The sequence below is a fragment of the Rhinoraja longicauda genome, chromosome 9 (genome assembly GCF_053455715.1).
Source record: "Rhinoraja longicauda isolate Sanriku21f chromosome 9, sRhiLon1.1, whole genome shotgun sequence".
Taxonomy (NCBI): Eukaryota; Metazoa; Chordata; class Chondrichthyes; order Rajiformes; family Arhynchobatidae; genus Rhinoraja; species Rhinoraja longicauda.
The window spans coordinates 26,308,222-26,335,726 of NC_135961.1; the positions used below are offsets into that span (position 1 = coordinate 26,308,222).

A 27,505-nucleotide genomic window follows, 5' to 3' on the forward strand; every position below is an offset into this window, starting at 1 on the left:
CCGGACAAAATTACGAGAGCACACTTGAAATTCCCCCAGGATTGCGCCCAAAAAGGTGGCACCTAGGCGGGGTGAGGCGACCGATCTCGACCTCATCGGGAGTTCTGCAGAGGATTGGCAGGTTGAATTCGCAAAGTGGGCCAGGGCTCACTGTCTAGTTTAAGGCAACGCTGCTGTGAGGAAGTTTCTTACTGTCCACCCCGTCTATACCTCCCATTATTTTGCATTCTTCCATCAAGTACACCGTCGGCCTCCTCTGCTCCAAGGCAAACAAACCCAGCCTGTCCTTCATTGCTGAAATGTTCCATTTCTGGTAATATCTTGGTGAATCTCGTGAGCACCCTCTCCAGTGTAATCACAGTTTTCCAACAGAGTGCAACATGATACCTCAGCTGTGACCACACTAATGTTTTATGCAATTCTATCAGGACCTTTACTCTTTTATATTGCCTAATGAAGGCAAGTCTCCCATATTCTCTCTTCACCTCCTATCTATTTTTTCAAAATATTTCTGACAAAATCTCTTTTCACCTCCCAATTTCCGAATGATTTAACTCGCTAAAAATCCAAGGTTAACCCTAAAAATGTAGTTCAGTTCAGTTTAGTGTATTGTCATGTGTACCAAGGTACTGTGAAAAGCTTTTGTTGCATGCACTCCAGTCAGCAGAAAGACAATACATGATCACAATCGAGACATTTACAGTGTATAAATACATGATTAGGGAATAATGTTTAGTGCAAGGTAGAGTCAGCAAACTCTAATCAAGGATAATCCGATGGTCACCAAAGAGGCAGATAGTAGTTCAGCACTGCTCTCTGGTTGTGGTAGGACGATTCAGCTGCCTAATAACAGCTGGGAAGAAACCGTCCCTGAATCTGGAGGTGTGCGTTTTCACACTTCTATACCTTTGCCTGATGAGAGAGGAGAGTGGCCAGGGTGCGACTAGTCCTTGATTATGGTGCTGGCCTTGCCGAGGCAGTGTGAGGTGTAAATTAAGTCAATAGAAGGGAGGTTAGATTGTGTGATGGTCTGGGCTGCATCCACAATTCGCCGCAAATTCTTGCGGTCTTGGATGGAGCTGTTCCCAAACGAAGCTGTGAAGCATCCTGATAAAATGCTTTCTATGGTGCATCTGTAGACGTTGGTGAGAGTTGTAGGGGACATGCCGAACTTCCTAAGCCTTCTAAGGTAGTAGAAGCATTGGTGTGCTTTCTGAGTCGTTGATTCAATATGTATCTCACACTCCAAAGACGTACAGGTATGTAGGTTAATTGGCTGGATAAATGTAAAAATTGTCCCTAGTGGGTGTAGGATAGTGTTAATGTGCGGGGATCGCTGGGCGGCACGGACTTGGTGGGCCGAAAAGGCCTGTTTTCGGCTGTATATATATGATATGATATGATATGATTCAAATGTCGCTGTGCGATCAGTGAAATATATTAATTCAATATTTTATATTTTAATACAAGTCCCCAAAGTAAAGCTAAACTTAATTTTGGGTGATCAGCATCACACAAGGTTTAAATTTTAACTTTTAATACTCATTCTTTCTGTCTATAGGCTTATATCATTTACTTTTTAATATGACATATTGCACTCCTCAAAATGAAAATAATGCTTAATTAAAAACAAATCTGAAATTGCAATTAAAATTCAGAAGTTATTGCGACAGATTATTTTCCATAGCTCAGGTAATTGAATAACAGTTCTGAAGGAAAATTATGATTTACAAATCTAATAAAAGGCTGTAACTCAAAGTAGTCTGACGTCACAAATGTGCTTGGATTGAAGTCTCTAAAAGCTGTTTAACTCAGTAAATCTTTCACTGGGTTGAGAAATTAGAACAGCACAGCACAGGAACAGCCCCTTCAGCCCACTGTATCTGCACCAACCATGATGCTATCTAACCCCATCTGCCTTCATGCAGATGCTGGTTTACACAAAAGGACACAAAGTGCTGGAGTATCTGAGCAGGTCAGGCAAGATCACTGGAGAACGTGGTTAGGTCTCGGGTCAGGAGCCAAAACGTCTCCTATCCACGTTCTCCAGAGATAGACATAAAATGCTAGAGTAACAGCGGGACAGAAAGCATCTCTGGATAGAAGGAATGGGTGATGTTTCGGGGCGAGACACCTCTTCAGAGATGTTGCCTGGCCTGCTCAGCTACTCCAGCACTTTATTTGCATCTGCCTTCCTGTTCATTTGTCTGTCCAAAAGCCTCTTGAACATTGCTATAATTTCTTCCTCCAACGTATATTCAGCAAGTCATGTTTCAAATTTGCATCGAGACACTCCTAATCATAGTAATTAAATGTTATTATCTCTTCCTAAAAGTGATCTGTGGAAGGTACTAGAGGTTCCAGAGGGCTGACACATTCAGGACATTAACTTTGTCTTGACAACATGAAAAATCATATTCAATCAAACAACATTCAAGCCTGACACAACACAGGACAAAGTAGACCGTTTGAATGGCACTCCACCCCTCAATCTCAATATTTACTCTCCACCAAGTGCACCATGGCTACTATTGGCATTGTTTTCAAAGTATACTAGTTATAGTAGAATTAGGCTATTCGGCCCATCGAGTCTACTCTGCCATTCAATCATGGCTGATCTCTGCCTCCTAATCCCATTTTCCTGCCTTCTCCCCGTAAACCTTGACACCCGTTCTAATCAAGAATTTATCTATCTCTGCCTGAAAAATATCCACTGACTTGGCCTCCACAGCCCTCTGTGGCGATGAGTTCCACAGACTAACTACCCTCTGACTAAAGTTATTCCTGCTACTCAGCACGACTACATTGACAGGAGTTTGTAATCATTTGATCTCTAACAAGAAGATGGCACCAGTTGCAAGTTCCCCTCAAAATCATAGTGTCATTGTTTCATGTGTAAAAAATGTGGAGTTTATTCTGGTTTAGTTTGGAGATACAGTGCGGAAACAGGCACTTTGGCCAACCCAGTCCGCACCGACCAGCAATCACTGTACACTAGTACTATCCTACACACTACGGACAATTTATAATTTTTAACCAAAGCTAATTAACTTACAAACCTTTACGTCTTTGGAGTACGGGACAAAACCGAAGCTCTCGGAGAAAACCCATACAGTCACGGGGCGAACGAACAAACCGCACCCGTAATCAGGATCAAACTCGGGTCTATGGCGCTGTAAGGCTGCAACTCTACCGCCGCGCCACCCAGAAGAGCTCCCTGCTAAATATCACTATAAGATTGCCATCAAGACTTGAACTGCCAGGGTCCAGGAAAGCAACACTCACTGGAAATTAGGGATGGCCGATAAATCCTGGCTTACCAAAGACCATTTCCAGTAAATTAAATATTTAAACAAAACTTGAGATCCAAAAAATCATGAACTTTCACTGCAATTTCCCCCCAAAGACAACAACGTGCCGAGACAAGGTTTCACAAGTACTAATTATCAGACTTGTCAAGCTGAGTGATAGATGGGCCAAATTATGACTTCACCCAGCATCTGCACATGAACTTTCCAGCAGCAACAACTGGATGGCAGGTTGAAATGCGCCAACATGTCGGTCTTTATTCCCCTCTTGGTGAGCCAACTGCATCAACTTTCACACTGAGATTAGGACAACATTGGGGCTTTGCTCGATATAGCATTAAACAAACACATTATCAAGAAAAAACGGCAGACACTGAAAAATATGAAGCCATAATGAAAAGTGCTGCAAGTACATTCTTAGCATCTGTTCAGACTGAAGGCAAACTAATGTTTTAGATTCTGATAAACTTAACATCTGGGACATAGGCTGAATTTTTTTTCTTCATAGATTCTAATAAACTGAATGTGTATTTCCATTATTATGATTTTGTTTTTATTTCTTATGTCAGGCCACCCTATAATACCATCCTAGTTATAATACTTAGCAACTTAACAACATTTACACAGAGATTCAACTTGTACTTCTTTGAATGACATCATTAAACCTGCAGAGTTCCTCCAGCACTTTGTTTTTTGCTCACGGTTTCAGCATCTGCAGACTCTTGCAGACTCTTGCATCTCCCCTCCTACCTTCAGCCCAAAAGGGAAAACAAGATATTTTGCTTTGCATCTTAAAAATACATTTTCCTTATTCTAACTGTTAAGTCCTCTGGTCAGGTTGTGTTTTAGCCTGAAGATAGGCAAATAAATTGTATCCATCGAAAATCCTCACAAGTTGAGTATTGCACTCTTCTGCAAGCCTCTCCTAAATATTAGAATGTGATTTCCAATCCAGTGACTTTTAACTGCATTGAACTGCAACCCTTTGCAGTTGCCCACAGTGGAAGCAACTGTTCGAATGGAAATCTGTTCTGGATCCCAACATGTCTGAACATGAAAAAAGCAAAGATAGACACAAAATGCTAGAATAACTCAGCAGTCAGGCAGCATCTCTGGAGAAAAGGAATAGGTGACGTTTCGGGTCGAGACCCTTCTTCAGACCTGCTAATGTTACTCCAGCATTTTGTGTCTACCTTTGGTGTAACACAGCATCTGCATTTCATTCCGACACATGAAATAAGACATGTACTCTTTGATCGAAGGTATCACAAAATTCTGGAGTAACTCAGCAGGTCAGGCAGCATCTAGGAGAGAGGAAATGGGTGACGTTTCGGGTCGAGACCCTTCTTCAGACTGATGTCAGAGGAGGCGGGACAAAGAAAGGATATAGGTGGAGACAGGAAGACAGTGGGAGAACTGGGAAGGGGGAGGGGAAGAGAGGGACAGAGGAACTATCTAAAGTTCGAGAAGTCAATATTCATACCGCTGAGCTGCAAGCTGCCCAGGCGAAATATGAGGTGCTGTTCCTCCAATTTCCGGTGGGCCTAACTATGGCACTGGAGAAGGCCCATGGCAGAAAGGTCAGACTGGGAGTGGGAGGGGGAGTTGAAGTGCTCAGCCACCAGAAGATCAGGTTGGTTAAGGCGGACTGAGCGAAGGTGTTGAGCGAAACGATTGCCAAGCCTGCGTTTGGTCTCGCCGATGTAGAGAAGTTGACATCTAGTGGTTAATGTTCATACCACTGTACTCTTTAATCGGACTTTACTGGACTTTATCTTGCACTAACCGTTACTCCCTTCATCCTGTACCTCTGCACCGTGGATGGTTTGATTATAATTCATGTATAGTATTTTCGCTGACTGGATAGCATGCACCAAAAAAAGCTTTTCACTGTACCTCGGTACATAAACCAGCGTCTGCAGGTCCTTTTTATTACAAAAAAAAGGTAGTGTATTTTAAAAAGGTATTTTAACTCATTTTTTAAAATTCTTCCCACGTTGTCATCAACTCTCCTCAGATTCTACCACCTACATGCCAGTGTCTTTTACAGTTGCCATATAAAGCCAACCATCAGGGTGTGGGAGAAAATCGCAGCAAGAAGTGTTTTAATGCTCGAATGGAATGGTGCTCTACTGCTAAACAAATTGCTAGATCAACAAGGTCCGTGCCTCATGTCATATCCTAGCTTTCCTACAAAGAGTCTGCACAACTGCTTGTGAATACCGAAACCTGGATCAACGCACAGCGATCGCTGCCTGCCCGGCAGATGCTGATATGACTTTCCTCTTGAAAATCCTCAATATTTATATGCCATCTGTGATCCATAATAGATCTTCACAAGCAGGCTCCAATTTCAACAGCAGCTGCACCAATACGACAGCAGAAATGCAATCCACTTCAGACCTCATCCTGTTAAATTACAAAATAACTGAAAACACAAGATGTTCCGACATAAATGTTACCAAACCCTCTATTTGGCCCAGTCTGTCTGCATCAGCATTTACCCAAGTGAGGACATTTACCTGCTCCCATATCCCTTCAACCTCTTGCCTCCAATATAGTCGCAAAGGTTAATGCAGAGGCCAATGTTAGAGTCATAGTCAAGTATATCCTTTCTTGTGCAAGGAGACCCAAAAGTGCACACAATATCTCAGGCGTGGTTTTGTCTGGACTCCATATAATAGTCACAAGACATCCTTATGCCTGTATTCAAACCTCTTCCATGACGGCCAACATACCAATTGCCTTAACTGTTTGCTGTACCTTCATGTTTGTTTTTTGTTACTGCTGCACGAGGATACCCTGGTCCCTTACCCAAATGCTCACCATTTAAATAATACTCTGCCTTTTCTTTTTTAACCTCCAAACTGGATAACTTCACATATATCCACATTATACTTCCTGCATCACATCAAAATGTTTTGAATCTGGGCTTCCAATTCAACGAACTATCTATGGTACTGAGCCAAGCGTCATTCAGAGAATAACAAATAGCTTCTTAAAAACTAAATTATATCACCTTGCATTTTAAAAAATCGAGCAAGGCTATTCACAGTACTTTTCCCCTTGGTGTCTGCCAAGTACTCAGCACCTGTAACTAATCTTGCTTTCATTTTAATCATGGAAAGCCAATTGAGTCACTTGACAATAGCTCTAAACATGAAACATGCAGAGATATTGTTTTTAAACCGTTTGAGCTGCTTTGTGGACAGCCACGGTAGCCCGTGGGATCAGAGCCTTACAAACAAAGGGAGACAAGACTTCTTTGATCATTCAAATTTCAAGAGAGAGATAAATTGAGCTCAATGGGCTTGGGAATTAAGGGATATGGGGAAAAAGCAGGAACGGGGTACTGATTTTGGATGACCAGCCATGACATATTGAATGGCGGTACTGGCTCGAAGGGCCAAATGGCCTACTCCTGCACCTATTTTCTATGTTTCTATGTTTCGAAAGTGAAATTGAATCGGAAAAGAAAATGATGATCAGTGAATCTCAGGGAATGGGGTGAAGATTTCTGCTCTACATACATTAAGGAATCTGAAAAGAGAAAGGAAACAAAACAGATGTAAAATTAAGAAAAAAAAGGATAAAGGGCTGGTAAGAATAACAGAGCAGCAAGAAAATAATCAGGAGACATTTCTGATGCTACATTTAAGAAACAATCAGACAGGTACGTGGATGGGATAGGCTTAGAGGGATATGAGACAAACACAGGCAGGTGAGACGTATAGATGGGACATGTCGGTCGGTGTGGGTAAGTTAGGCCATAGGGCCAATTTCCACACTGTATGATTCCATGACTGTGAGAATCTCAATACACTGGAAAATTGGAATGATAAGTAGTGAGTTTATTTCATTAAGTACATGCAGGTTAATGAGACGATAGAAAGGAAACAAGCAACAGTCAATGACTGGTAAAGGAAGAGTATCGGGGAGGCTGATAAAGAACAAGCTGCCAAGGAAGATGGTGAAGGTGATAGAACCAGTATGCCGCACCGTGGATTACAAGAAATGCAAACTGAAATTTCAGAATCTTTTCCATGGTATAGAACAATTGTAGAATCACAGACTGGTCCAACACAGAAATGGGCCTGTTCGACCCACCTTGCAACATGGGTGGGCGAGTAAGGGGTGGGGTCGCCTGTATTTACATAAACGCAACCACCCTTCAACAACATTTGGCTTCGTTTGGTAGCCTCCCCAACAAATAATTCCTCTTCCTTTATCGGTGCTTAAACCTACCTCAGCAATGAAGATAATTCAGATTACACTGTTAACAAGCATCACTATTAAATGTTGCAGTGTCCTCTCTACCTGTGGAATGGTGGTGTGTTCATCCTGGGAGCCGGCTGATGGTACAGCTGGCATGGAAAGAGCGATCAACTCATTCATCGTCAGCTTGAGAAAACCGTTGGTCGAGCATTTAGGCTCAGAAGACACCAAGGCCTACAAGGAGGAAATATAAAGCATTACAATATTAAATATACTACTATCCTTCTGTGATATTCATCTTGTGTTCAGTCCAACCTCCCCCTCCTTATTTTGCCTAATATGGAAAGAAAAAAAACAATCTTTAGTTTAGTTTAGTTTATTGTCAAATGTACCGAGGTACAGTGAAAAGCTTGTGTTGCGTGCTAACAAGTCAGCAGAAATACAATACATGATTGCAATCAACCCATTTACAGTGTATAGATACATGATAAGGGAATAATGTTTAGTGCAAGGTAAAGCCAGCAAAGTCCAATCAAGGATAGTCCGAGGGTCATCAAAGAGGTAGAGAGCAGTTCAGCACTGCTCCCTGGTGTGGTTGGATGATTCAGTTGTCTGATAACAGTTGGGAAGAAACTGTCCCTGAATCTAGATGCTCCACTACGTTTACCAAATTAAAATGGTATTTATTGAAACGAAACGATGAGGCAACGTTCCAAAAGCCAAGTTCAGGCAAACCACATGCACTGCCCTTGTCAATACATTTTGTTACAACTTCAAAAAAAAATCCCTCAGATTGTTCAGACAGGATCTTCCCTTGACAAAACCATGCTGAACCCAGCGCAGTTGCAAACACCAGCCCTTCCTCACCTGAATGTAAAACGGGATCCCAGCACTGCGCCTGGTGGCACACAGCTTGGATGACGGGGCACTGGACTTAATTTCCTGTAGAACTTCTTCTAGCCACTGTAGAGTTAATTTCTGCAGATCACTGTTGTTGCATCTAGAAATAAGACAAAACAACACCATTTGCTTGTTTACTTTTGGCTGCTGATATTCTTCCTCTGCATTTTTCACCCCAAAGGTTTATTCTTAAGTGTGTAAGAAGGAACAGCAGATGGTAGTTTATACCGAAGATAGACACAAAAAGCTGGAGTAAATCAGCGGGACAGGCAGCATCTCAGGAGAGAAGGGTTTCAACCCAAAATGTCACCCATTCCTTCTTTCCAAAGTTGATTCTTAAGTCCTTGTTATTAGGAACGATGGGACATTATTCCAAAGTAAAACTAGAATTTATACTAAAGAGAGTCATTAAACAAGTATTGAATGGAGATAAGAAGGGCCAACATTGATCATCTACCCATGATTGCTGCTACATGTGCAAACCATCTAGTTCTGTCTAGATAATTATCAAAGAGAGGGATTGAATCAGTAGCAAGAAAACAGACACCAATAGCAGAAACAAAGAACTGCAGATGCTGGTTAATACACAAAAGGACACAAAGTGCTGAAGTAACTCAGGCAGCATTCCTGGAGAACATGAATAGGTGACAGTTTGGGTCAAGACCCTTCTTCAGACTCCAACAGTTTTGGCTTCAGCAATATTAAGGAGGAAGTAAAGCAAATAATTAAAGTTCAATTGAATTGAATTGAATACTTTATTGTCGCATGTGACAAGTCAGTGTGTAATTTTTTGCTTGCATACCGTGCCAAGTATGCAAATAGTCACCCATAAAGGGCGCTTACAAAGTTACAAATGCCCCCCATGTCAGTTCCCCCTTTGTTCTCCCCCCCTCCCCACCCCACCCCCTCCCTCACAGCGGTCCCCCCACGGGTCCTCCACTGGCATGTTTCTTCCCATCAGCAAAATGTTAAAGTAAAGAATTTCATGTGGAACAATTCTAAAGCCACAGTTTGGATATCAGCTCTTACTAAACAATACTGGTCCCCATATGACAATTTATTGCAAATCACCACAGCATGATTGCTCCAACAATGGCCTGTCCACTCTGAACAAATCAAACATGGAGGGGATTTTTTTTTTTCAAGCCTAATTGGTGCGGCACAGTGACGCAGCGGTAGAGTTGCTGCCTTACAGCGCCAGAGACCCGAGTACGGACCTGAGTACGGGTGCTGTCTGTACGGAGTTTGTACGTTCTACCCGTGACAGCGTGGGTTTTTCCCCACGACATACAGGTTTGTAGGTTAATTGGCTTCGGAAAAGATTGTAAATTGTCCCTAGTGTGTAGGATATCGCTGTTCAGGCGCGGTCTCATTGGGCTGAAGAGTCTGTTTCTGCTCTGTTTCTCTAAAACTAAAAAAAACAAACTAAAATTGTGGTCTTGCTGATTACAAGACACTTCTCAGAGAAGATCAATAGTTATGACACGGTAATTGTTCCTATCGTTTGGCACGGTACAGCAAATGCTGAAATATTAAATATTAATCCAATAAAGTGTTTCAACAAATACTTAATGAAAGTCTTTAACTCCTGTACCTCTTCAGGTGTGGTGGAGAAAGAAAACAGGAAAAATGATACATTCAACTTAAGGATTGAGTAACACAACAAAAAAAAAACCCTAGCAGTCCCCTTCTGCTCATTTCTGTGGCTAAAATGCAAATAAAAGGAGCTGTACTGACAGGGGGTTTTAATAAATGTAGCATTGCTAGCTTTGTGCAATTACTGGTTCCAAACAACATTCATCCTGAATGTGCATGGCAACAGTATAAAAATATTAATTTACATTTAGGAGTGGCCAAGTTCATTTACAGTGTCCTACGAACTGCAGCTCTCATTTTCCCCACACTACAAGTTCCTGATTTGGGGGAATGGAATAGGGTGGAGGACACGAATCTTGACCAAGAAAGGGAAGAGCAACTATAGCTGCAATATTAAAAATAGATTCTAAGTTCAGCACCAACCACTGCTGAGATTGATTGCTTTTGTTTCTCCAGGGTCGCGAAGGTTTTTAGAAGATAGACTGGTACAGCAATCAGGCTACTCGAGTGAAGAACATGGCATAATTTGGGGGAAGCAATGAACATGTCCAAATTTATTGTTAAAAAAAAAGTTTCTCTTTCCACAGACACTGTCTGACCTGCCATGTATTTCTAGCATTTCATATTTTTTTAATTTATGACCAAGTAATTCTCTTTGAATTTTCCTCAGATTTGGTGTAATCAGGCTTCTGGACAACTACAAGAAACAAACTGAGCAGAAACATAAATGTCAACTTGATTCCAATTGTTTTCCCATTTGAATTAAGCTTGCACAATGCTGTTGTTTCTGTGCTGACTTCATCTTCACCCTGTAGATGTGATTTTGACAGCGTGGGAGGCCACAATGCGCCTCACCAAAGCAATATGTGAAGTGCCATTTTTGTGTTACTTATGAGGTTCCAATCAGCCAGTCTCTCAGTTGCCTGCTGTTGATTGCAATTACTATGTGGAACACATTGTTCTACTGAAAAAAATGATGGTCAGCTGACATTTACCTGGTGAACATTTCGGTCAGTTTTATAAATCCAACGTAAGCCAACTCAAATGCACCTCTATGCCTTGACTGGAGAAGCTGATATTTGAAATACTCTCCAATTGCCCGAACCTATTTTATAAGAGAAAAATAACACAAATTAGTTTGAAATAAAAATGGAGAATCATGGAAATACTCAGCTGAGGAGGCAGCAATTGTGGAGTGATTGGTTCTGATAAACAGCCACGCTCTTTCAATTTGGGCAGCACAGTGACGCAGTGGCAGAGCTGCTGCCTTACAGCCCCAGCGACCCAGGCTCGATCCTGACCAGGGATACTGTTGAGACACAGTTCGCACATTCTCCCTGTGACCGCGTGGGTTTTCTCCAGGTGCTCTGGTTTCCGCCCACATTCCAAAGACGTAGGTTAATAGGGTTGTGTAAAATTGTCCCAAACCTGTAGGGTAGAACTAGTGTACGGGGATACTGTTGGTCAGTGCGGACTCGGTGGACTTTGTTTCTCTAAACTAAAATAAACTAAATAGATGCTGCCTGACCTGCTGAGTACTTCCAGCACAACTTGCTCTCATTTCAGATCGCCAGCACCTGCAGATTATTATTATTTTTCATTCAGAAAATACATTTTATCCCTGAACAGTGAAATTCCAAATGCAAAGGAGGGCCATTTCATTTTGTTTAAGCCCTTTCTGCTGAATGGGTCCATGTAGTCTTTGTGTAATGAATATGAATCTATCTGGGCATATAAAATGCAAGGTTACTTCCTTGGATTGCTTGAAGACACAAAGGAAAATTAAGCCACAACTGTAACACAAGTAAACAACACAAAAAGGCACTCTTTTTCTTGCCCTTTAAACTATTTAAAAGGCGGTTTTCATAATGATCCATTATGTCAATTTTAATAAGTTCCAAACACAGATAATGTTCACGGGAGGAATTTCTCCCAATAGGTCCATGATAATACTGTCACTTATTCAAGATTCAGAGACTTCAGAATTATTTCAGTGGTTGCAATAACAAATGTTGAAGTCCACAGAGATACAAGTATTAAACACAATAATATACAAATATAACATTTATTTTCACTGAATATTACAATATCTACTTCCATGAAAGGTTAGTAAAACAGAGTCGGAATCATACAGCACGGAAACAGGCCAACAGACTTGCCCATGCCTACCAAGATGCCCCATCGACACCTGTATTTGGCCTATATCCCACCTGTATTTGGCCTATATCCCTCTAAATCTTTCCGATCCATGTACCTACCCAAATGTCTTCTAAATGTTGTTGTAATACCTGTCTCAACTACCCCCTCTGGCAGTTCATTCCATATACCCACCACCCTCTGTGTGAAAAAGTTGCCTCCCAGATTCCTATTAATCATCCTGCCTGATGAAGGCCAATGTGCCAAAAGCCTTTCTGACCACCTTGTCTACATGTGATACCACTTCCAAGATTCCTAGATCCCTCAGCTCTGCAACACTCCCCAGAGCCCCGCCATTTACTGTGAAGGTCCTGCCCTTGTTTAACTTTCTAAAATGCAACACCTCACATTTATCTGCATTAAACCCTATTATCCATTCCTCTGCCCACTGGCCCAACTGATCAAGATCCTACTGTAACCATCTTCGCTATCTACAATGCCACCCACTTTAATGTCATCTGCAAATTTACTACTTATGCCTTGTACATTATCACCAAATAACATGAAGAAGCAATGACGACCAAAGGCAACATTGAGATCCTATTCCCAAGATTGGATCAATCTTTTTTTTCTAATTTAAAAACCTAAGCACTCAAGGTCACAAGCTTCCAATATCTGGACATTTGATAATTTGAAAAATAAATTATGAATCTGAAAAAATTGGATGGACCCACTTAGTCAGCAAAAAGGGTAAATGTTGCATGCTAAAACTGTTGACATCACACAAATAAAAGTTTGAATTAATAATTATGCTTTTGATGAGAATCATTCACATAATATTTAAATCTCATCGATATCTACAATACTGAGAAATGTTATAAAGGTTCATGGACTCCAAAGCAGAAATAGAGGAAATTAATCTTTGGCAAAACCTTTTCTTAATTAATTACAGAAGTGTAGAAGTACAGGTAGACGTACCACCTTATAGCGCCAGAGACCCGGGTTCAATCCTGACAATGGGTGCTAATCTGTACGGAGTCTGTACATTCTCCTTGTGACCTGCGTGGGTTTTCTCCAAGATCTTCGGTTTCCTCCCACACTCCAAAGACGTATCTGTGGAATTCTTTGCCTCAGAAGGCAGTGGAGGCCAGTTCTCTGAATGCATTCAAGAGAGAGCTAGATAGAGCTCTTAAGGATAGCGGAGTCAGGGGTATGGGGAGAAGGCAGGAACGGGGTACTGATTGAGAATGATCAGCCATGATCACATTGAATGGTGGCCCGAAGGGCCGAATGGCCTACTCCTGCACCTATTGTCTATTGTACAGGTTTGTAGGTTAATATGCTTGGTATAAATGCAAAATTGTCCCTAGTGTATAGGCTGTGCGGGGATCGCTGGTCGGTGCGGACACAGTGGACTGAAGGGCCTGTTTCCGCACTGTATCTCTAAATTAAACTAATGTGTGTTTTTAGATTATTTTTATTATAAGCATCTCATAAGGATGCAACAAATTGTCTGTGAAGAGATGCTGTCGAAATATGAATTCTGAGAAGGTTAAGGTAAACTTGTCTTATCGGTGGTAATATTTTATCAGTGAAGTTCGCTGCGGCCTTTCAGTTTACATTAATGTCAAAAGAAAATTCCATGAACAGTAACTATTCATTATTTTTTCTCCTGTTGTCCCCGTAATTTAACACCATGTTATTTGTTTTCCAAGGAATTGCAAAACCTTTTGGCTGAAATATTGCAATCATGAATTTCTTGCCAACAATTTAGTTGGCTTATGACGAGAATAATTTAGTAAACCAAGAACAAAAAAACAAACTGCTGGTGGAACTTGAGGATCAGTCTGAAGAAGAGTTCGGACCCAAAATGTCATCTGTCTTTCATCACAGATGACGTTTCAGTCGGAATCCTTCTTCAGACTGATCTTCAAGATGCTGCCAAGCTGCTGAGTTTGCTCAAGATTCCAGCATTTGCAGTGTTGTAAACCAAGAAAATTGGAATGAACTATGCAGGATGTTTCACATTTTGATCCACTGATAAAAACCAAGTAAATATATGTAATATACAGTAAAATTTGCCTTTTTGTGCGATCATGTTGATGATAGCAATAATTACAGAAGATAATCTATTAACTGTGTGTCGGAAGGAACTGTGGATGCTAGATAATACTGAAGATAGACACAAAGTGCTGGAGTAACTCAGCAGCATCTCTGCAGAAAAAGGCTGGATGCCATTTTGAGTCGGAACCTTTTTGAAGGGTGAAGGGTGAAGGGAGAAGGGTTCATCCACCCTTCATCGTCATCCACCCTTTTTCTCCAGAACAAGGGTTGAAACGTCATCCACCCTTTTTCTCCAGAGATGCTGCCTGACCCGCTGAGTTACTCCAGAAATCTTGTGTGTTTTAACTGTGCAGGATGGTGGGGTTCAAAGTGACAACGAGGGAATCTTATCATTCACTGGGTGGCGATAAAGGAGGGCAGGGCATATAGATGGAAAATTCAACTCATCGCAGAGAGAATCCAACGCTTAGGATGGGGTGGATACAGCTATGAAGGGAGACATGTCAGAAACACTGGTGTGGAAGGCGTTGTCATCTGAATAACTGGGAGAATGGCTTGGTGTCTGCAGGAAGCAGTGCGAGAGGAGATCTGGTCAAAACAGCTGTGGAATCTGTGGGCTAGTAATGGATATTGGCGACTAACGTATCCCCTGAGACGCGCATAATGAGAAAGGGATGAGTCACATATGGACCATATGAAAAATGGGAGCCAGCTGCAAATTTGCAACAAAGATGAAGAGACATTGCATACTGTGTGACGGCACAAAGCGGCCCCAACACTAGCATTTACACACCAGAAATAAGGGGTGAGGAATGGACCTGAATAGAATTGGGACATGAACTGTCCATTGTATCCCACAAATAGTCAAGTCAAGACAATTTTATTTGTATAGCACATTTAAAAACAACCCACGTTGACCAAAGTGCTGTACATCAGTTCAGATGCTAAGAACGAACATACAATGGCACACAAACATAACAGCACATACATAAACAGTTCACAGCACCCCCTCAGAGGGCCTCAAATGCTAGGGAGTAGAAATAGGTTTTGAGTCTGGATTGGCCACGCTAGATGCAGGAAACATGGTCCCGATGTTGGGCGAGTCCAGAACCAGGGGCCACAGTTTAAGATAACATGTTCCCAATGTTGGGGGAGTCCAGAACAAGGGGCCACAGTTTGAGAATAAGGGGTAGGCCATTTAGAACGGAGATGAGGAAGAACTTTTTCAGTCAGAGGGTGGTGAAGGTGTGGAATTCTCTGCCTCAGAAGGCAGTGGAGGCCAGTTCGTTGGATGCTTTCAAGAGAGAGCTGGATAGAGCTCTTAAGGATAGCGGAGTGAGGGGGTATGGGGAGAAGGCAGGAACGGGGTACTGATTGATAGTGATCAGCCATGATCGCATTGAATGGCGGTGCTGGCTCGAAGGGCTGAATGGCCTACTCCTGCACCTATTGTCTATTGTCTATTGTCTATTGTAATAAGGGGTAGGCCATGTAGAACTGAGATGAGGAAAAACGTTTTCACACAGTAAGAGTTGTGAATTTGTGGAATTCTCTGCCTCAGAAGGCAGTGGTGGCCGATTCACTGGATGCATTCAAAAGAGAATTAGATAGAGCTCTTAGGGCTAGCGGAATCAAGGGGTATGGGGAGAAGGCAGGAAAGGTTTGTGGATGATCAGCCATGATCACATTGAATGGCGGTGCTGGCTCAAAGGGCCGAATGGCCTACTCCTGCATCCATTGTCTATGTATCTATGTCTATGAGTCATAGAGTCATGCAGCACAGAAACAGGCCATTCGGCCCAACTCATTCACACTGACCAGGTTTTATAGCTGAGATAGCCCCATTTGCCTGTGTATGGCTCATGTGCCTCTAAATCCGTTAATGTACCAATGTACATGTCAAAATGTTTTTTAAATGTTGCCATTTTACCTACCGCTACTTGGACATAAATGTAAGCAGACTAGTCTTGGCCGTGAAAGTAGACGGTTAGTTAGGAAGTTTACAGATGATACCAAGTTCACTGGGGTCGCGGACTGTGAGGGAAGCTGTCAAAGTCCACAGCGGGATTGTAGATCAGCTACGGAAACGTGCGGAGAAATAGCAATGGAGTTTAATCCAAGCAAGTGTGAGGTGCGGCATTTTGGGAAGTTGAATGCAATGGGAAAATATACAATTAGTGGCATGACCTTTAAGAGCATGGATGTACAGAGGGATCTTGAGGTCCATGTCCATAACTCCCTGAAAGTGGCAACACAAGTAGATAGAGTGGTAAAGGTGGCACATGGTATGTTTGACTTCTTTACTCAGGGCACTGACTATGAGTCAAGAAGTCATGATGCAGCTTTATAGGACTTTGATTAGATCACATTGGAAGTATTGTGTCGACCATTTCTGGTTGTTTCATTACAGGAGGTTTTGCAAAGGGTGCAGAGGAGCTTTACCAGAATGAAGCCTGTATTAAAGAGTGTTGGCTACAGGGCGATGTCAGACAGACTTGGAATGTTTTCTCTGGAACGCCGGAGGTTGTGGGGAGACCTGATAGAAGTATATATAAATATGAGAGGCAAAAATAGGGTAGACAGAACCTGTTTCCCAAGCTGGAAAAGTCAAGTACTAGAGGTAAGAGGGGCAAAGTTTAAAGAAGATATGCGGGGTAAGTTTTTAAAAGAAAATTACACAAAGGGTGGTGAGTGCCTGGAACATGCTACCGGGGGTGATGGAAGAGACAGATATGATAGTGGTATTTAAGAGACACGAATAAGTACATGGATAAGTAAGGAATGGAGGGATATGGATTATTTTCAGGCAGATAAAGGTTGGCCTTGGCACCATGTTCGGCACAGATATTGTGGGCTGAAGGGCTTGTTCCTGTATGTTGTATGTTGGACCACTCCTCTCTCTGGCAGCTCGTTCCATATGTGTGTCACCCTCTATGTGGGAAATTGCCCCTTTGATCTCTATTAAATTTTTCCCATCTCAATTTAAACCTATGCCCTCTAGTTCCAGACTCTTTTACCCAGGGAATAAAAGACTGTAACCATTCACTCAATCTATGCCTCTCATGATTTTGTAAGAAAATAACTGCAGATGCTAGTACAAATCGAAGGTATTTATTCACAAAATGCTGGAGTAACTCAGCAGGTCAGGCAGCATCTCAGGAGAGAAGGAATGGGTGACGTTTCTTCTCTCCTGAGATGCTGCCTGACCTGCTGAGTTACTCCAGCATTTTGTGAATAAATACCTCTCTCATGATTTTGTACATTTAAGGTTACTTCTCAGTCTCCGACGCTAAGGGGAAAATTTCCCAGCCTCTCTAGTCTCTTCCTACAATTCAAGCCTTCACATCTCAGTAACATCCCGGTGCATCTTTTCAACACCTTTTAATGATATCCTTTACTGGGGAGTGTGCGACTGATCTGTCATAACATAACAATGTTTCCTTGTTCCTGATGGGAAAGCAGCTTCCCATCTTCCATTCACTGTGACGGGCGATCAGAACAGCTGGCATCAACTTGAATCAAATTACTCAGTGAGCACCGTTTCAAATTGTCTCAGCAGTTTCTCAGCCTTGATTAGTAAAAATAACATTTATTTTTTTTAAAGCAGGATTGGACATGCTCGGTCCAAGCAATAACGATAAAAATGTACCACATCTTAAACCCATGAAAGGCACAAAAATGATCCATACACATAACGTACACTTTGGAATCAAATTCTTGCACAACCGATGAACTTGCGTTGAGTAAGCTGGTGGTACACCTGGCAGTAAGACTGTCGGACCATTAGATTAAATTCCATCATGTAAATCCCAAAATGGATCAGTGGGACTGAGGGGCAGTGGCAAAAATTACAAGGCATCCCACAAGGTTTAGTTTAGAATTTAGAGACACTGCATGGAAACAGAACCTTTGGCCCACCGAGTCCACAACAACCATCGATCATCCGTTCACACTAGTTCTCTGTTATCCCACTTTCGCATCCACTCTTTACATACGAGAGGCAATTTACAAAGGCCAATTATTTAACCTACAAACATACACATCTTTGGAACGTGGGTGGAAACTGGAGCACCCAGAGAAAACCCACGCAGTCACAGAGAGAACGTACAGACAGCAGCCGAGGCCAGGATCGAACCCGGGTCTCTGGCGCCGTGAGGCAAAGGTTCTACCGCTGCACCACTGTGCCACCTCCTGGCCTTCAATAATATTAAGATAACTTAGAAAATCCATGAAGAAATTTAAATAAATAAGACAACATATACTTGACATGACAGCTGCACCAGCTCTCAAGCTGCTGGCAATCCCCAGTGAAACTCTTGACACAGATCTAACTCAAGATAAGGTGAAGCCAGCAAATACGAAAAGGACATATTAGGCATTTTGTTTTATTGTCACATGTGCCGAGATACAGTGGAAAACTTTGTGGGCATGCTCTCCATCTCATGATAATATACCAGGACAATCAGACCATACACAAGTGCAACAGGTAGTGCAAAGGGAAAAATACCAGAGTGCACAATCTAGTGTTACAGTGTAATAGCATGACAGCAGCACAGAAAGTGCAAATTTAAAAAAGTGCAAGGCTGCAATGAGGTAGACTGGGAGATCAGGACTTTGCTCTTTGTTTATGGGAAGATGTTCAGTCGTATGATAACAGCGGGGAAGAATTGTTTCTGAATCTGGTTGTGCGAGCTTTCAAACTTTTGTACCCTCTATTCAAAGGGAAAGAGGGGAGTAAGTGGTCCTTAAATATGTTGGCTGCTTTTGCAAGGCAGCGTGAAGTGTAGAGGGGGAATAGGTTGGTTTGAGAGATGGATCTTACTGAGTGTGAACAAGTGAGGCTTCCACAAAATAAAGAGTGGAGCATCACTGATTTAAATCATCAAACAAAAGCAGCAGTGCCAACGTTCTGGGGGTTAGGGTTAACTTCACAAGTTACAGGAGTAGAATTAGGCCATTCGGCCCATTGAGTCTACTCCGCCATTCAATCATGGCTGATTCCCACCTCCCAATCCCATTTTCCTGCCTTCTCCCCATAACCCTTGACACCCATTCGAATCAAGAATTTGTCTATCTCTGCCTTAAAAATATCCACTGACTTGGCCTCCACTGCCCTCTGTGGCAATTCCACAGATTAACTACCGTCTGACTAAAGGAGTCCTAGACTCTCCCACCGGTGGAAACATCCTCTCCACGTCCACTCTACCTTTGCCTTTCATTATTCTGTACATTTCAATGAGGTCCCCCCTCAACCTTCTAAACTCCAGCGAGTAGAGGCCCAGTGCTGTCAAACGCTCATCACATGGTAACTCACTCATTCCTGGAATCATTCTTGTAAACCTCCTCTGGACCCTCTCCAGAGTCACCACATCCTTTCTCAGATATGGGGCCCAAAATTGCCTTGTTACGCAGGCATATTACCCCAATAACATCCAACCTAGAAATCTAAACGTGCCTCCCTAAATAAAAACTACTTGTACTTACTCATTTTTAGGAAAACATTTCAAAACCACAAAAAAGCGGTGTATTTAAAGGTGTTTAGTGTAGAGATACAGCGTGGAAACAGGCCCTTCGACCCACCGAGACCGTACCGACCAGCGATCCCCGCATATTAACACTATCGTACAAACAGTAGGGACAATTTATACTTAAACCAAGCCAATTAACCTACAAACCTGTATGTCTTTGGAGTATGGGAGGAAACCGAAGATGTTGGAGAAAACCCACGTGGTCATGGGGAGAACGTACAAACTCCAAAGAACTTTAGTCAGAACTGTAGTCGGGATTGAACCCGGGTCTCTGGCTTATTAAAGGGTATTTTTATACATTTTGGTTTCACCATGTAGAAATTACAGCTGTGTTTATACATCATCCCCCCATTTCAGGGCACCATAATGTTTGGGACACATGGCTTCACAGGTGTTTGTAATTGCTCAGATGTGTTTAATTGCCTCCTTAATGCAGGTATAAGAGAGCTCTCAGCACCTAGTCTTTCCTCCAGTTTTTCCATCACCTTTGGAAACTTTTATTGCTGTTTATCAACATGAGGACCAAAGTCGTGCCAATGAAAGTCAAAGAAGCCATTATGAGACTGCGAAACAAGAATAAAACTGTTCGAGACATCAGCCAAACCTTAGGCGTACCAAAATCAACGGTTTGGAACATCATTAAGAAGAAAGAGAGCACTGGTGAGCTTACTAATCACAAAGGGACTGGCAGGCCAAGGAAGACCTCCACAGCTGATGACAGATTAATAATTCTCTCTATAATAAAGAAAAATACCCAAACACCTGTCTGACAGATCCGAAACACTCTTCAGGTGTGTTTTTGTCAATGGCCTCTGTCCGCAGAAGACTTCATGAACAGAAATACAGAAGTGACACTGCAAGATGCAAACCACTGGTTAGTCACAAAAATAGGATGGCCGGGTTACAGTTTGCCAAGAAGTACTTAAAAGAGCAACCACAGTTCTGGAAAAAGGTCTTGTGGAAAGATGAGACAAAGATTAACTTATATCAGAGTGATGGCAAGAGCAAAGTATGGAGGAGAGAAGGAACTGCCCAAGATCCAAAGCATACCACCTCATCTGTGAAACACAGTGGTGGGGGTGTTATGGCCTGGGCATGTATGGCTGCTGAAGGTACTGGCTCACTTATCTTCATTGATGATACAACTGCTGATGGCAATAGCATAATTAATTCTGAAATGTGTAGACACATTCTATCTGCTCAAGTTCAAACAAATGCCTCAAAACTTATTGGCCGGTGGTTCAATCTACAGCAAGACAATGATCCCAAACATACTGCTAAAGCAACAAAGGAGTTTTTCAAAGCTAAAAAATGGTCAATTCTTGAGTGGCCAAGTCAATCACCTGATCTGAACCCAATTGAGCATACCACTACAGATGGTTCCACGCAGTGGGAAAGGGTTGGAGCTGCTTAAATCAATCTCCTCGAGACGTTTCAGCCCGTTAATATGCACAGGATTCAAGTAAATAGGAAGGAGCACCAGCCTGAGCTGCCTTCTATCCAAAGCCATAGATGTGAAAAAGCATTCTTCGAACTTGCTGCATTCCCATAAATTACATCTTTTGATGTGGCTGAAAAACACTATGGTTTCAAAACATAGCTACTGTAGTTTTGAATCATTTTTAATGGCCATCTTCAGATCTGTAAATTATTGGAAAGTGAAACTTTAAATGTTGATCTCCAATACTGCATAAGGAAGTAGCAGTGATAAACATAAATGAAATCCTTATGTGCAGGAAGGAACTGCAGATGCTGGTTTACACCGATAATGGACACAAAATGCCGGAGTAACTCAACGGGTCAGACAGCATCTCAGGAGAAAAGGAATAGATGACGTTTCAGTTCGAGACCCTACTTCAATCAGGGGAGAGGGAAACCTTGTGTCCTGGGCCTCCTCCACTGTCAGAGTGAGCCAAACCCAAATTACAGGAATACAATACAATATATCTTTATTGTCATTGTACAGGGGTACAACGAGATTGGGAACGCACCTCCCATACGATGCAATAAATTAATTAGCTAGTCAGTATTAATTTAAACAATCCAATGAAACAAATTGTAACAGTTTTAAAACAGAATAAAGTGCAAGTAGATCTGTGCCGGTTCACTGTGCGATGTAACCATCCGGCTCAGCAGGACCGGTTCATAGCAGCTATGGCCCTGGGGATGAAGCTGTTCCTGAGTCTGGAGGTGCGGGCGTAGAAGGCCTTGTATCGTCTGCCCGATGGTAGAAGTTCGAACAGACTGTTGCAGGAGTGTGAAGAGTCTTTGTGGATGCTGGTGGCTTTTCTGAGGCATCGTGTGTTGTAGATGCCCTCCAAGGCTGGTAGCTGTGTTCCGATGGTCCTCTGAGCTCTATGGACTACCAGCTGAAGAGCTTTCCTCTCTGCCTCCGTGCAGCTGAAGTACCACACAGGGATGCCATGTGTTAGGATGCTCTCTATGGTGCAGCGGTAGAAGGTCGTCAGCAGCTGTTGGGGTAGACCAGACTTTTTCAGTGTTCTTAGGTAGAACAGTCGTTGCTGTGCCTTCTTGACCATGTTAGGTCCTCCGAAATGTAAGTGCCCAGAAACTTGAAGCTGGACACTCTCTCCACACTGCACCTCATATTTCACTTGAGCAGCTTTAATGTTTAAACATCCTTATTCTATTATTTTGTAAACTTTAATTTACCAAAGCCACACTGTGTCATAAAGAAAGGCATATTTTCCCACTCTTAAATCAAGAGTGCTAAAAGATGCAAGGCTATTACAATGTAAACAATTAACAATTTAAATATTAGATGTTCCAGTAACAATTCATTTTACATCAATAGTTCACTTACAAGACATTTCACTGAAGAAACCGAGAGCAAATGTTGCAGGTGACCTATTGATGACCACGATGTGACTGCGAGACTATTAGTTTTATTTGTAAATCCAGCGACAAATGACTTGTTTTTTTCAGTATTATCCTGCTTATTTTCGAAACTGGACCCCCCCCCCCCCCCCCCAGATCTTTTTCCTGTCAACGCAATCTAATTACCAACACTTATTTGTACAAAAAAAAACACCGAGAGACTCAAGAAATTCTCCAGCCCCAATAGTGTGCAAAGAGCAATAATTAATTTGCTGCAAATAACAATAATTAAGTTGTGACATGAATGTTTGAATGCCAGTCCCTGTACACCACAGAGGGAAAGGCAATTTGATTCCTGCACTCTAATCATTTCAGTGATTGACTTTCAATTACTTGGTAACTCCATTTTAGAGAACTGCAGATCTTTAAGTCGAACTGATTAAGTTTTCTTTCAATACCTTAAGCACATTACGGAAATTGCCGCCTAATTTAATTATCCCACATAATGCAGCTTTCTCTAATTACATGTCAAATGTTTCAACTTAAGTGTGGAATATTGAACTTTCAGTCACACCAATATCATGCAAAACAAAAATGAGTTAATATCAGCTAGCCTGCTTCCAAACCAGAACCACTGTGCTTTGAAACCAAGGGAGTTGCAGTCTGAATGCCTATAAAAAGCTTCTGTTTCAAAGTTTATCTCCTTGCCAAGGTACAGGGTAGATGGTGAACCACACTGCAAAATAAAAAGGAAGCAGGAAATTGCAAACACCACCTTCTCAACCCTCTGACACAATCTGGAAGCAAAGTATGTGAAAACACCAACTTTAAAGTCTTATGTAATTGCTGCGCTCTCATACAGCACAAGGAGAGTCAGTGGCAGAGGTCCCATTGCAGTTAAGATGTCTGTAAAATAATGATAGTTGAATGATGCTCAAAGATTTTCAAGCCTTTCTGCTGGTTAAGGCAGCAACTGTGAGCCTACAGATTAAATCCCAGCTTGTATCAATTTAACCGACTTCTTGTCAAGCTGAATTTTGCTTTCTACCACAGGCTTATGAGGCATGAGATTAATTTGGGAGGTCAAGAACATGGGCTCAAAATGACCAGCCAAGGTTGCAATTAACCCGATCGCCATGTAAAGGCGAAAGAAATTTGGAGAAACAGGGAACTGCAGATGCCAGTTTACAAAAAAAAAGCCACAAAGTGCTGGAAGAACACAGCGGGTCAGGCAGCATCCCTGGAGAACATGGATAGGTGATGTTTTGAATCAGGACCGATGTGTCAAGGAAAGAAGGGGATTGGTTGGGATACCATGATAAAGGGATTCAAACAGCTCTTCGAATCATGACAATTATTTTTATTCCAGTTAATAATTGAAGAATAAACAATGTTTACTTGGCACCTAAATCTAATTCAATTCTGACACACACATCGAAAGCTGACTATGTTATACTGTACTGCATCATTATGATCCTTTACCACCCCTCAAAGTAATTTTTATAACAGCTAAAATATGCATCAACCATGTTTAATTTTGCAAAGGAAATTTTTTACCCAGTGCAGCTGAAATGGTTTTAGGATGGTTAATTGCGGTTGGAAGCTATGTCGCAATGATGTTAGCAATAGGACTTACATAGCTAACTGAAGGTTAGCCAAATAATTACACAACTGGTTACAGAATAAAGGTACTGAAAACTTGATTAAAAAATCCTTGAAATGCCTTTCTGAACATTGCATAATTGAAAACTGTGCAGTTTAGTTTAATTTGGTTTAGAGATACAGCACAGAAACAGGCCCTTCAGCCTACCGGGTCCACGCCGACCAGCAATCCCCACATATTAACACTATCCTACACACACGAGGGACAATTTTTACATTTACCAAGCTAATTTACCCACATACCTGTACGTCTTTGGAGTGTGGGAGGAAACCAAAGATCTCGCAGGTCACGGGGAGAACATACAAACTCTCTCCATCTACAGACAGCACCCATACTTGGATGGAATGTGGGTCTCTGGCGCTGCAAGCACTGCAAGGCAGCAGCTCCTCTGCTGTGCCACCATGCTGTCCACTTATATCTTTTTTATTGCAGAAGCTTTTTTTGCAGTTCTACAAAGACATCCCTTGTAGGAGCTCTCAAACTTTCAGCTTTAGCCTAAAAGTTAATTCACTTTCAGACTATGTCAAATTCATCGTTAAAAACTTCGCAATAGTCATCGAGCTATGCAGTATGGAAACAGGACCTTTGGCGCATCTTGTCCCTGCTGTAGAGTCACAGTCATAGAACTGTACAGATGGCAAACAGGCCCTTCAGCCCTTGACCATGCCAACCAAATTGGCACATTGGGCTAGTACCATTTGCCTGCATTTGGCCTGTATCCCCCTAAACCCTTCCCATCCATTTATATGTCGTAATTGTAACCGCTTCTATTGCTTCCTCTGGCAGCTCATTCCAGATATGGACCGTCAACTGAGTGAAAAAGTTGTCCCCGAGGTCCATCTTAAATCTCCCCTTGAGCATTTACCCTCTAGTTTTAGAATTCTCTACCCTGGGGGGAAAAAAGACTGTGAGCATTCACTTTATCAATGATTGTATTTACTTCAACTCCTTAGCTTCCTACACTCCAAAGGAAATAAACATCTGAGCCTACCTAGCCTCCACTATGTCTCAAAACTACAGGTCCAGGGAATATCCTGGTGAAATTGTTTCGGCCCTTTCGAACTTAATGATGTCTTTCCTGCTGCTGGGTGATCAGAACTGCACACAGTGCTCCAAGTGTGGTCTCACCAATGACCTGCACAGCTGCACCATGATGTCCAAACTTCTGTACTCCACACCCTTCCCAATGAAGGCAAGTGTGCCTAACATCTTCACCACACTGTTACCTGACCTGCCACTTTCAGGGAACCAAGCACCTGTACTCCCAGATTTCTCTGTGTTACAACACTCTACAGGGCTCTACCATTTACTGTGCAAGTCTTGCCTTGCCCAAATTGTAACACTTCACACCCGTCAGTGTTAAATTCCATTTGCCATTGCTTGCCCACCTTGCATTTGATCGAGATCCTGGTGTAAACTTAAATATCATTCCTCACCATCCACTATACCACCAATTATGGCATCATCTCCAAATTTACTAGCTCCTTTACACTCAAAATGAGGTTGAAATCTTCCACCAAACGACCCCATTATTCATACAGCTATCTGCAATCTCTCCACACTTCTAATTCATGCTAACTATATGGAGACCTTTAATATAGTCCCATCAAAATGTTTATTTCCTTCCTGCTTCAAAGTTCTATCCATATGGACTCACTGGATGACTTTTGGAAATAAGCACAGTAAAACGTGAATTGTTTTCTTTGGAGCATCAAAAGCTGAGGGGAGACCTGATTGAAGAATATAAACTTATTGTGAGAAACAAAGAGTAGACAGTCAGAACATTTGTCCCAGGGTCAAAATGTCAAGGTCTACAGGGCATAGCTTTAACCTGTTCATTGCCAAGTTTTTCTTCCCACTATTGGCCATGACCACAGTGTACAGGAGTGGCACTGAACAGGTTAAGGTGAGAGGGGCAAAGTCTAAAGAAGGTGTGCGGGGCAAGTTTGTTTTTTTAAATGGAGAATGGTGTTTGCTTGGAACGCTCTGCCAGAGGTGGTAGTGGGAGCAGATACAATTGCAGCATTTAACAGGCTTTGAGATAGGCATCTAGATATGGATCACATGGGCTGGGGAGATTAACTTGGCATTATGTTCGGCCTGTTCTTTTGTTGTACTGTTCTATGTTCTAGGTTATTACCGGGAAACAGTAAAGATGAAATGCCTAGAAAAAATATTTTTAAATTCAGTTTCAATTAAACTGAACTACTTGACTTAACAGGACAACACACTTGAAATGTGAACGCTGTATCTGGCAACAAATCAGCCTGGATCTTTCCAATTCAAGCAATTGCAGTTCTTTTTGCTGCCAAACAAGAATATCACATTAAAGTTCATTATAGCTAACATAATAGGCCTGTCAAAAAGGTTTGATGCCTGGCTCCAAAATCTCACACAATGTCCATCTCTGTAATTGTGGTAAATTAATTTTCAGTTTTGATTGACTTTGATTGTCTACCGGGGCAGTTTTGTGCAAGATCCAAATGCAATTATAATTCTGTAATTCAAAAAATTACTGCAGATACTGGAAAACTGACATAAATGAGAAAAACACCCAGCTTCTGTGGAAACCAACACAGAGTTAATGGTTCATGTCGAACACACTGTGTCGGAACCGAGGGCAGCATTGCGGTGCAGCGGTAGAGTTGCTGCCTTGCAGCGCCAGAGACCCAAGTTCAATCCTGACTATGGGTGCTGTCTGTACCGAGTTTGTTCATTCTCCATGACCACGTGGGTTTTATCCGGCTGATTAGGTTTCTTCCTGTATTCCAAAGACGTGCAGATTTGTAGGTTGTGTAGTAAGGAACTGCGGATGATGGTTTAAACCGAAGATAGACACAAAAAGCTGGAGTAACTCAGTGTGTCAGACAGCATCTCGAGATGCTCTGTAAATTGTCCCTTGTGTGTAGGATAGAATTAGGGTATGGGTCGGCACGGACTCTGTCAGCTGAAGGGCCTGTTTCCACACTGCATCTCCAAACTCTAAACTAAACTAATTTTCAATCCGGTGAATGGAAATGCTTTCCCCATAAATCCCATAAAATATGATCATGGGGAACTGTGGCAATGGTGAGGGCCTAATATTCTAAAGCAATACCGGACCCAGACATAAAACTGTCTGGAGCAACGAGCAGATTGATCTTCCATAGCAGCGCACGAGAACGTGCCAAGCAAAATGGAGAATTTCCCCCGAGAAACAAGAAAACACAGACACTATAAATGGCAAAGAGTCACCATCTCACCAACTGTACAGACCT

The 27,505-nt window shown here is 42.1% G+C and overlaps 1 protein-coding gene across 2 annotated transcripts in view; it reads right to left on the reverse strand.

The window, feature by feature from the left end:
• thada (THADA armadillo repeat containing) overlaps window positions 1–27,505 on the reverse strand; it is a 335,484-nt gene that overhangs the window by 249,038 nt on the left and 58,941 nt on the right. For both annotated transcript variants that reach the window (XM_078404988.1, XM_078404989.1), the window contains exons 21-23: window positions 11,015–11,124; window positions 8,391–8,523; window positions 7,626–7,757 (exon numbers count right to left, since the gene is read on the reverse strand). In XM_078404988.1, coding sequence (XP_078261114.1) covers window positions 7,626–7,757; window positions 8,391–8,523; window positions 11,015–11,124 — 375 coding nt within the window. The remainder of the gene's footprint in view (window positions 1–7,625; window positions 7,758–8,390; window positions 8,524–11,014; window positions 11,125–27,505) is intronic.